Source organism: Atractosteus spatula, chromosome 6 (genome assembly GCF_055471065.1).
Source record: "Atractosteus spatula isolate fAtrSpa1 chromosome 6, fAtrSpa1.hap1, whole genome shotgun sequence".
NCBI lineage: Eukaryota > Metazoa > Chordata > Actinopteri > Semionotiformes > Lepisosteidae > Atractosteus > Atractosteus spatula.
The window spans coordinates 62,429,907-62,441,511 of NC_142711.1; the positions used below are offsets into that span (position 1 = coordinate 62,429,907).

The following is an 11,605-nucleotide window of genomic DNA, read 5'->3' on the forward strand; positions in this document are numbered from 1 at the left end:
TTCAGAAATCCCCAGTCTGAGTCTTCTGATCTCATTTGCATGGCTTATCCACTGCCTTCATGCGCACCCCAGGAGTCTTTATTTATTACAACCACTTGAAACTCATAACAAAAGACACAGACTTGTTTATCTATGACATGATGTTAATGTTAATTGTACTTGACTTATTCATCTGGTGGTTACATTTTTGAAGACGATACTCATGATTGTATAATCAGATTTACTTAGTTTTGACATTTATATTTTATATGCCATAAATTACCATAATAAACCATCAGCCTTTTAATCTGAAGTGTTTTTCTAGTCTAAAATGTTTTAGCTGATTTGAGCATTTAACAATCAACTATTTGTACCATCTGCAAACATAATATAAACGTTATACACTCAGAAAATTCATCTGATCCTAATGTAGCAGAGAAAATTGGAAACTCTATATTGAACTTATGTGTAGCCATAGTGGTTGTTAGCAGTTTAAGTATTAAAAAAAATGTTACCATGAAAAATAGATAATCAACTGCAAATACTGACATCAAATATAAACGCTCCCAACTCCTCAGGAAACCTGACAACATTGACCTAAGGTTTCATAAACAGACAACAGACGTTTTGGACGTCTTTAAAAGAGAAACGTCGGAAAGGAGCAAGACGAAATGAAAGCTCTCAGACAGTTCGTCTTCCATCAGTTTCTTTAATGGGAGTGGTCACATTCATTTTCAACAAGAGCCTCGTGTGAAAGTGTGGGGAGTCACAATGGTTTTCACAGAAAACTGGAGACTGGAGATCCTGTCCTTTGCAACTTTCAGCAGCTGGAAGCATCAGACCTCTGATATCTGAGATGGTGATATCCAGGATGTCTTTGGAATTTGTGGTCAGTGTTCTGCTCACATGGAGAATAGAGTCCCTACAGTTCATAATAGCCACCAGATACTGTATGTACACTAAAAGAATACCAATACCTTGGACTCGGGGATATACATGGTTATCTCGTATGTGATACCCTGTAAGATGTTTTTCAAGCTAACCTGTGCAAGTACTGTACACACAGTCTTCTATTTGGCACAGTCAGGAGGCTGTCACATCCTTTGCAGAAGCAAAGCAGCCTGCAAAAAAGCTGGCCCAGAACACTTCTTCCACTTCAATCAACACGGTTACACCCTACTGCGTAAAAAAAAGTTTCTTATTTCATTGTAGCTCTGTATAAAGAGTAATGTCAGACTCAGTTACAGAAGTGGGAAACCACAATTATAATGATATTTCCTTGCATTGATATATCTCATTTCACAGCAGAGATCTCAAAGGATCCTGAAGTGGCTCTCCTACACATAGGAGGAGATTCATTACATCCACCATTGCCTCCAGCACAGTGTACCAGTACTGGTCTACCAGCACCACTTACTGCAGCAACCTGGATTTCCCTGGACATCTCCCACCCCAAACCAGGCCTGTTCATCACGGCATCACGTTTGACATGACTAGCCTTGCTTAGCCCGCGAGATCGGGTGACATCAGGCTACAGGGTGGTTGGGTTGATGCAATGTACAAACTAGAGAAGGATTTTATTAGTCTGAGATTTCTAAGTGTGAAATTTCTAAGATTTCTATGCTGAGACTGCAGTCTGAAACACTCAGGAAGAAAGCGAGCGAGCCTTGAGTCTCACACGAGGGACATGTGGCAAGAGGAGAACTGACAACAACTGCAGAGCGAAACGAGCCGATTAAACAGACAGCGTCTCTGGGGACCAGATCAGTCTGACAGATAACGATGTGTGACCCTGAGGCCAAGCACGTGAAAAAACACAGGGCACCTCTGCCCTCAGAATAGAATAACACTTTTAACATACGATTTTACCTCGACTATCTTCATTTCAAATCTCTGTCGGTCAGTCTCTGTGTGTCCTTGCACGGAACTGTAATGTCGGCACCAGCGTCCTGAAATGTTGAATGAGCTCCCTCTTGTGGACAGATGGTCGAATCATAAAAGTTGAGTTTTATTTAGCTCAGCAGGGCAAATGTTTAATACCTCCATCTAACTGTGACGTAATGATGATGATAAATCTGTTTTTTTTTATTTACGTTATTAATATAACGTATAATATTATTATTAATTGTCAAGCGCCACTGAGCACCACCATACTAATAATAATATTAATAATAAGAGGAGAGCAGAGTGATGAAGCCAGTTCAGAGATGGGGATTATTATAAGGCCAAGATTGGTAAAGGACAGGGGGAAATTTGTACAGGACGCCAGAGTAACACCTCTACTATTTTCGATTGGGAATTGTAATGACCGCAAAGAGTCAGGACCTCGGTGTTTTGTCTCATCCGAAGTACGGCGCTTTTTTACAATATATTATCCCCGTCACTATACTGGGGCATTAGGACCCACACAGACCGCAGGGTGAAGCTCCCCCTACTGGCCCCACTGACACCTCTTCCAGCAGCAGCCTCAGTTTTTCCCAGGAGGTCTCCCATCCAGGTACTGGCCAGGCTCACAACTGCTGAGCTCCAGGGGGCTGCCAGTGGTGAGTGGCAGTAATATAATAATAATTATATTATTATTATTATAATACTTTACCTTTGCCCACTGCCCGGTCTCTCTCACACCTGAAGAAGGCTCCACGGCCGAAACGTTGTGTTCTCTTTCTTCTTTTTTTCAGCATGGAATAAACCTATTACTTGTTCCTTTGCAGCCTACGCATGCTGACGCAGCTATCCACCTAATAATAATAATAATAAACTTTATTTTATATAGCACCTTTAAAGGTGGCTTCTCAAAGCGCTTATGATAATATAGCAGCAGGCAATTATCGTTTTAACTGTGGATGATAATTAGACTTTACGCAGTATTTGTTACGGTGGCATATTTCAAATAGATTAAAATATAAAAATATCTTTTCACAGTTTTGATCATGGATAAATATGTATTTACAAACTGGTTCTCGGATATAGTTGCGCCCGGAACGGATTTTGCCTGTTTGTCCGGCTGTGGAGCTGTTGGGATGATAATCAAGGTAGGACCAGTGGCGCCTCAGTTTGAATTGTCCTCCTATGCAGTAATTTTGTGGGAAAGAGTAGATATACGCTTGTATATATGTCTTTTGTTCGCTAACATTCTGATAAATCAGCTCTCAAACATGAAATTTCGGTCAAAAATTGTTGATGTGGTCTGTCTCCAGCATTTTACACGTGAGTACGATTGTAAATGTTAGACAGCAGTCAGCTATGTAGTTCACAAAACTATTTCTTATATACTGTACATACAGTAGGTATCTTGGTGTATATCGCTATGAGTCACCCGTAGATACCTAATATTTTAGCATGTAGATTGTCGTAGATGTATTATCAGTATACATGTTATTAGCAGTGTATAGTTTATCATTATTATTTCTGTTATAGAAAAAACAGCTTTTAAAATTTGCATGGTTAAATGTCCTTTGGTTGACTTATTATTGGTAGATACTAATCTACGTTATGGTTCATCTGAAATACTGCAGTTTCTTAGTAATAACCCCTTGAATAATTACCAGGGGATCGTAATTCTGAAACATTACTTTTTTATTTTTCCCCTGGACAGCAAGTACAGCTTTTACTGTGAACACTTTAATGAAACGTTTTTAACAACATTCTGATGTGATGCAATATTCTAGGACAATATGTAGTAAAGAGAAACATAACTGCTCAGCTAAGTAAATATTAGTCTATTGCCGTTTGTTCAGCTTTTTTTCTCCACTGGGGTAGGTGTGGTGAATACCATCTCGAAATTGACAAAGACCTGCACCCTGCGGCTCACTACCAGCAACCTGTATTTCATACTGTGTGATAAAGTTGCCAATGGGGGAGTCAGCATGTGGTGTGAGCTGTCTCAGGTAAGCTGTCCTATGTCATCAGTTTTGTCCTCTGGGTTTTGTTTCACTGTTCCCTCTGAAGATCTTCACTGAGTTGACTTTGTCCGTGGCCTTGAGGATGTTTGAAAAATTGAACTGGGTCTTCTTTCAGGATTGTCTGTTCGAGACAAGATTCTGTTCTTTATGTCTGTCAACGAAGAGCTTTCCTTTAAGTCCAGGAATGTGTCTGGGTGCTCTTTTCTGGACTGATTCCTGCACAGCAACATCTTATTTTGTAATGTGTTAACCAAAACAGTAACAGTGTAAACAGTATTTCATATGAGATCTTTGTACGGCATTGTACAATTTTAACATCCTCCCTGTAGATTTAATTTCTACACTTATAACTATCTATCTTCATATTCTTAATGCCTTTTTATTTCTTCCTACTATAATCTAGACACATAGAGTATGTTAACTAATGTCACGGTAAAGAAAAAACGAAGTCATTTCGTACACAAGTTTTTCAAGCAATGTGCTCTCTAGTTGATGTAGTTCTTCATTACTGAAAAATACTGATACGTTTCAATGTGTCACCAGGGCAACTTTTTTGATGAGTTTCAGCTGGAGGGTGTGTCGCCAGATGCCAACGAGATTTATCTAAAGCTTGCTCCCGAGAATCTCTCGAGAGCTCTGAAAACGGCGAATAATGCCAAATCCCTCAAGATCAAACTGACAAAAAAGCACTGTCCTTGCATCACTTTGGCAGTGGAACTGGTAAGACCATACATCCTCTAAATAGCCAATGGTGTTTCTTTAATTGCTCTGCTTGCAATTGATAAATGTAAATGGTCATTTTCTTAAAATCCCAGATACATAGCAGCTTTGAATTGAATCTCAGGGTATCTTGTCATTGAGTGCTGATCATTAGGCACTGAGCCAGAAAAGACATTTTGACAAGTGTTTGTTAATTAAACGGGACAGTTTCAGAGCCTGAAAGAGCTCGGAAACAAAAACTCAAGATAAACCACAGATGCTCTTTTCAACCTTATGTTTGTACCTTTTGAATAAAGAAAATTAGTCTGAAACGCAGCTGCTAGAATGCAAGTAATGTCCCCAGGAAGCTCTGATGTGTGCAGTCTTTTAGGAAGAACTTTAGAACCTTTTTTGTTTTACCTAAGAACATCAGTAAGGTTACAAACGAGAGGAGGCCCTCTTGATGGATCAAAAGTTCTTGTCCGGCCGTTTTCTCGAAGAAGCTGGGGTATCGGCTTCAACAACATAGCTGGGCAGCTTGTTCCACAGAAGTGCCTCGGTTTTAAATGCGCTTCAATCTACTTTTTACTTGGCTCACATTTCACAGCTCTTTCCTATGATGTCTGCTGGGCTGACCTTTTGTGCTTTTTCTAGGATTTAGAATAATTGTATCAGGACCCCTAGTAATCTTCTGTGTTCAGGATGAAAAGAGGTTTTCAAAGTAAATCGCTTCTGCGTTCCCTTACCGCACAGTCAGATGTCCTTTCAGTACTTACTGGTTTGAAGCAAAAGCACACCGTGTTATTGAGACTTGTGATGAGATTGAAGCTAAAGACACCCGTCGGTAACCCAAAGCCTTCTTGTCCTCCAAAAGCCATCCTTAACCACCTCCAGCCGCGTCGTCACGCACGATATTCCTGTCGACGTCATCCCCAGGAAATTCTGGAACGACTTCCAGGAACCGGCAGTGCCAGATTTTGATGTGAGTGATAAGCCTTCACTTCCTTCCAAATGCCATATTTTAATATTGAAAAATAGTTTAGGCAGTAGAAGTATATATTTTCAACAGTGGTAAATATTCCAAGGATATTGTATTTTATGTGTATGTTTTAAGAATATAGTTTATACATTCACAGACCTTATGTTGTGCATATTTTGTCTTTTTGTTTTCAATTTTTGGCTGTTGTTCATTGCTAGGATTTTGTCTCTGTCACATGGAAAGTTCTACCTGTGTGTTCTGAATTCGACAGGTTAGTATCAACCTGCCTTCACTGAAGATAATGAAGAATCTTGTAGACAGAATGAAGAATATTTCCAATTTTATTGTAAGTGACATTGGGGATCATTTCCAAAATGCTTTTTCATTGTAACATTATTCAAGGTAAAGAACATTTTTCTTGTCTAAATTAGCATTTTAATGAGTATGTTAACTCATGTGAAAAGGTTTATATATGTCAAATATAAAAAAACATCATCATCTTCCTCATTAGAAATAGTGTTAAAAGTGTAGCTGAGATATCCTAGAGAAATATGCAAAAGGTACAGTTTGCCATTTCAGCGAACAAACTGAAATCATGTTTGTTCACTGAAATGGAAAGTTAATCGTGTCAGTCATCACGGAGTTTGCAATTTAAGAACGGCATACGTAAAATTAAATTAAAAGGCAAGTTTCTGAACACAGCATTCATACCAAAGTGCCCTTCTCGTCTTTATTGTAGCATCTCATTACGTTTGTATTGTGACTATGTCGTACGTGTAAGATTAAAAAAAAATCTTAACTTAAAATGCTGGGAAATTGTCAAAAAAGATGATTTCTTGTTGTCTGACTTTACCTAGGAATTAACAGTTCCACACCTCTAGGTCACGTGGTGTAGAGAGAGGTACAGAGCCGAGGCACTCGACACTGTGATTGTAAGCGGAATCATTCGTGAGAGTGTATTCAAGGGTCACCCCACTCCCCTCATAAAGTCATGGACCCGCCTTGCGTCTACACAAAACATCAGACGAAGTTCCTAGTTTTAAAATAGTCCCGCTTTGCTTCTGCTTTTTCTTCCAAAATTGTGGATTAATGCATATTAATGCTGTAATTTAACGAGGCAAAAGCAACCTACACCACTTTTAATGGTGCCATTACTAAAACAGAAATATCAATATCGACATCATGGCGTTTTCAACACTGGGTTGGGTTCTGCCAGTGTACGCACTGTACCCTCTGCTGCAGCGCACATACTGCTCCTCTCTTTCACAGGTGCTGGAAGCAAACCGGAACGGCGAGATGAATCTGAAGATCGAAACCGATCTCGTGTCCGTGGCCACACACTTCAAAAACCTTGAAAACCCTCCCTGGGGTAAAGACTTTAGTGGTGGAAATCATGAATACAGTGGGGGGGGGGGGGGAATGTGTTCATATATGTTGCTGAGCAAAAAACCTGAATCAAAGGCACTTGTTAATGTTGGATTGTATGAAGCAAACTAGTGATTTTCCCACCCTTCTGCCCAATGCAGTTCATTGCCATGGCAGCACTCTCGTGTCACATCCTCCGCCGGTGTTTTAGTCAGCAACTGGAGCTAGCTGCTAGTAGCAAGCTACACTTGGCTTTTTCTGGAGGCAGCTTTTATTTTAATATTCATTTTGCAATGCAACCTTGCTGGCTGAGGGTAGAGCCTACTGTTCTTACTCTGGCTTGTCTCTGCCTGCCTGAAGCAGACGGCGACGAATCCCAAGGCCCCAGTCAGGACCGAGACCCCGAGACCATGGCAGAGGCCCGAATCGACATTAGGAAGCTTCTGCAGTTCCTCGCCGGGCAGCAGGTCAATCCTTGCAAAGCGGTGTGCAGTAAGTGTGTTTCAGCTGGCTACGTGTCTGGAGTGGTATTAAAACATTCCTGGCAAGTCCAGAGTTATTTGGTTACAGGCTTGGCTCTAAACTATTTGGAAGGGAAGACAATCACCTGCACTTTCACATATAGATAATACAACTCTTACTAAAAGGCTGGGACACAGTACAGCAGATAGCATCTATTGGGAAGGCCTGGCACTGTGTGTCATGTACTCTGCAGAGTGTGCCATCGTTGACCATGCCTGATGGTAACATTTGTGACACTGGTATGAATATACAGTGGTAAAATAAAGCTGAAGTGTGTTGGGAAGTGCTAATGTTACTACATCAGCATTCTGTATCTTTCCCAGAGAACAAAGGGAAGCGTGGTTTTTACGTCCTATATACTGTATATAGAAAAATAGCACAGGGTTCATGATCAGTAGTTCAGTTCTCTTTCTCCAGTGTACTGTCTGGTCATTTGTATGTGAGAGAAAGTTATTGTGAAAAATAGTTTTGCACAAGCCTGCATGCCCAATGAACTGTAAATAAAGCAGTAGAGTGCCGCTGTCTTTTTCAGCCGGTAAAACTATTTGCTCACGGGTGCAAAGACAAAACTGAAGAAAACCGTTTTCCTCAAAACAATAGTGTAGTGTGTAGGTATCAAAAGCAAGATAACAGTATTTTTTTACACGGTTAGGCATTTAGATTGTTTCCTTGGCCTTAGAAGACTTGCATTGTCTTTCCGCTGGTTGCGCATGACTGCGAGTCTGTAAGTGTGTGCAGACAGGTGCTCCTTCCTGCATAGATCAGAGCTCTCCCAGCCCTTCACACTGGAAACAAGGGCTGGTTCTCACATCCAGCGTCGTTACCTGGAAGCGCGAAGGAGGATCAGTGGCGTGGCTGCTATCTGCATTTCACTTCCTTTCACATGGTAACCTGCTGCAGAGGCAGGTGTTAATGGTTACACTTGCATGCTATACAGTTGAGGTGAAGGCTGCATTTCTTCTTTGCTCAGGAAAAGTAGCTGCGTTTTCATAAATCACACATAAATAACAATTGAACTTTAACTCCTGAAGTCGGGCAGCAAGAATGTTTGTGGAAGTTGCAAGCAAAACCCTTTAAACAAATGTGTAACTTGACAGGAAAGACAGTTCAGTTCAGTTTACTGTCATATGCACAAGTCCGATGAAATGCTTATTTGCATGTGTGCTCCAGTACAAAGACATTAAAGGAATCGCCAAAAACATGAACACAGATCAGCAGCAGCAACATGTTAAATAACATAACAACTTAATAAGATGTCAGACAAGCAGTGTGAGAGAAAAGTGCGAAACCAGAATGACTCATGTCCTCAGCGATACTCCCAGCCTTCCTGAGACAGTGAGTTGTAGAAATGAAGTAAAGGTTTGAGGGCTCACACCCAGAGAAGGCTCCACAGCTGAAACGTTGTGTTTCTTTTCTTCTCTTTTCAGCATAAAGAGAGTTTATTAGCAGAATAAACCTGTTGTTCCATTGCAGCCTACGCAAGCTGGCAAAGCTACCTACTTGAGTTGCAAAAATGTCCACAGTAGAGGGGAGCTGTACTCCAATGACAGACTGGGCCGAGCTGACCACCCCCTGTAATGCCTTCTTGTCAGACAACGAGCTGCAGCCAAACCATTTCTACGAATTACTTACTCTTTTTTTCCCCCTCCTTCTCGCTCAGATATTGTCAGCGGAAGGATTGTGCACTTCATTTTGCTTCACGAGGACGTGTCCCTGCAGTACTTTATACCAGCTGTGGCCTGAGGGAGGTTTTCTGAGCTGGCATGGCTGTGAGGGAGGTTTCTCTGCTCAGAACAATCTGGGTAGGTTCCAGAAGGAATAAGGGGTTTGTTTGTAAAAAGACAGAGTGGAGAATCCAGCAGGCATCTCTTTCAGCAGTTCATGCAGTGTCTGGAAACCTGAATTTTAGACTGCAATGCTTGGAAAAGTTATCAATAACATCATCAGAATAGAAAGGAAGAAGGCTTTTATTCATTATTACCTACTCCTCCAATAGCAAACTCTAGGTCCTGTATCCCTGATTTAATTCATGATCACATTCAGTTTAAATTTATCCATCAGTCCTTAGAAATCATTGACTACGACTTGGAACAGTCAAACATATTTTGATTCTTTGTTTTTTATAATTAATACTCCTTTCACGGATAAATGCATTTGATTGCATAACCCCAATATTTATTTAAGTAACTGCAATTAACTAAATCCACTAGATTTCTTGTGAATAATATTTATCAAAGAGTGAGCAGGTTGGAACTGACTTAGAAACTTTTCTTGTTTTTTTTTTCATTTCGGAGTTCTCTGTACAATATTTATCTTTTGTAAATAAAAAAGATTTTACTTCAGCGTGTCTCTTTCGTTATTTTGATATGAAATGATCTGTATGATTCAAGTGCTTTTTTTGAAGTTTTTAAAACCTACACCTGTGATAACGTGCAAGGTGGTTGTATTAAGTTTTTGTTTCTGACCGCACGTTTATTTTTTATTAGTTACTACGTAGTATTTCTTTGCTGGGGAAAAAAAAACCCAGCACAACTACATTGTGTATAGTTTACCTTTTTAATTCCATCTTCAACTCGATCCCTGTGTAATTCCACATAGCGTTTCACGTTTATTATCCGTGATTAAAATGTGTTTCCCAAGAGAAGCCGCCCTTGTAATGTGCCAAGTACAATAAGCAAGGAAGTCGCCACGGGGTCGTGTCGATTACGGTGCAATCATTCTTGAAACCCTTCTCGCATAGTCCAAGACGAACACGCCTCCTCCTCCTCCTCTCCGTGAGTCTGTCAGGCAGGTGTAGGGATTTGCTCAGGTATTACAGAGCGCGACACGGCCTCTACAAGCAGATGCGAAGTCCTGACTGAAGATTAGTTTTTGAAAAAGAATGAGGTTTGTTTTCCAGGACACAGCTCGCCTCTCTGTTTTATTTTTTCTGACACTGCAAGCTTCGCTCAACAGTGAGAGTAAAGGTGAGTGTTGTAGCATTATGCCCATGTAATGCAACCTTGCTTTCCGGTATTTACCGTTTTAGCCAAAAGACAGCTGTTTAATCGAACGGGAATTTAATAGTTAAAATATGGATACCCATAATAAATTGGAGAACGTTCAAATTCTGTCCGTTTCATTTTGTGTCGTTCCAAACACTTTTCAGGAATGTCTTCTTCCTTCTTGGTGATGAAATTTAAAGGTCAGCAATGAAATTGTAATGACAGTCGTAGCGTGTGGCGAGTTCCAGTTGTTGGTTTATTAAATGTTATGTTTTCCATTTTCTAGCGCTCAAGAGTCAACTCTTTCGATCTCATTCGTTTAACCGTCTAAAAAAACGACCGCATTGTGTGTATTTAATAATGAAAAACTTCTTACATCAAAATTACATTTAAATTGCAAGAAGTTTGGGATAAGATTAACTTTCTCTAGCGGTTTAGCAATCGCTAAGCAATTACATCAGCCTCAGGTTGCACATTATCAAAGCGTAGTTTTTATGACACGACGCTTAAATATTGAGATACGTGGTCATGTACGTTAATGCAGTGCAATTAAACATTTTGTTTAATTCCGAGAGCGGAAATGTAGAAAAGAATTGGTGCGCCTCTCTACAGAGACTTTACTGTTCATTCAGGAAGTAGAAATTTGTCCATTTTTGACACTAGTTCCTTTGAGTAAAGAGGTCTTCGTGTCCAGTCTAACACCATTAATAACTGAGCATATGACCTCGTGAAGTTTCTACTGGCCTTTGAGTGTTGTCTCAAAAGAAAACAGTTGTAAAAGGTACATAACATTTCTCAGCAAAGAGATCATGGGTTTACTGTATCTTAGGGTCGTTTGGGAGAAAATGCCAAAGAAGAATTGTAAATCTTATCACAGTATTATGTACATTAGTCTCTATACAAGTGCTGTGCTGGCTGAGAAAGACTACCTTCAGACCAAGTACAGTATGACTGTGCTTCTGTTTGTTTTCTCAAGCATTTAAACACAGGATGCTGTCTTTCACCTGTTCTTCTCATTGGAACTTTGTACAATAAATATGAATTTCCCTTTGGCTGCCTTCTTGTAATCAATAGGCCCAAATAACCATAAGGCCTAAAGAGTTCCCAACAGTGAACACAGAAATAAAAATATTTATTTTCATTTTCATTACGTCATTTCAACAGAAATGCAGCAC

The 11,605-nt window shown here is 40.1% G+C and overlaps 1 protein-coding gene across 4 annotated transcripts; it reads left to right on the plus strand.

Annotated features, from left to right (window-relative positions):
• Positions 1–3,010: 3,010 nt before the first annotated feature.
• Positions 3,011–9,785, plus strand: hus1 (HUS1 checkpoint clamp component). 4 transcript variants are annotated; one of them, XM_088918917.1, is made up of 8 exons: positions 3,011–3,186; positions 3,739–3,866; positions 4,425–4,601; positions 5,455–5,562; positions 5,831–5,905; positions 6,829–6,928; positions 7,285–7,416; positions 9,107–9,785. In XM_088918917.1, exons 1-8 carry the CDS (start codon positions 3,135–3,137, stop codon positions 9,187–9,189), a joined length of 855 nt encoding a protein of 284 aa, XP_088775043.1. In that variant the 5' UTR covers positions 3,011–3,134; the 3' UTR covers positions 9,190–9,785. The 4 variants fall into 4 exon arrangements, with proteins under 4 accessions (XP_088775043.1, XP_088775044.1, XP_088775045.1 ...); XM_088918918.1 differs by having other exon boundaries at positions 7,288–7,416; XM_088918919.1 differs by lacking the exon at positions 5,831–5,905 and having other exon boundaries at positions 9,107–9,327.
• Positions 9,786–11,605: the final 1,820 nt, after the last annotated feature.

Excerpts from the sequence above, each read along its gene's own strand:
- hus1 (XM_088918917.1), top strand. The coding sequence starts at position 3,135 with ATGAAATTTCGGTCAAAAATTGTTGATGTGGTCTGTCTCCAGCATTTT. Across the intron at positions 6,929-7,284 it reads CCTTGAAAACCCTCCCTGGG|CAGACGGCGACGAATCCCAA; the intron begins GTAAAGACTTTA and ends GCCTGCCTGAAG. Across the intron at positions 7,417-9,106 it reads TCCTTGCAAAGCGGTGTGCA|ATATTGTCAGCGGAAGGATT; the intron begins GTAAGTGTGTTT and ends CTTCTCGCTCAG.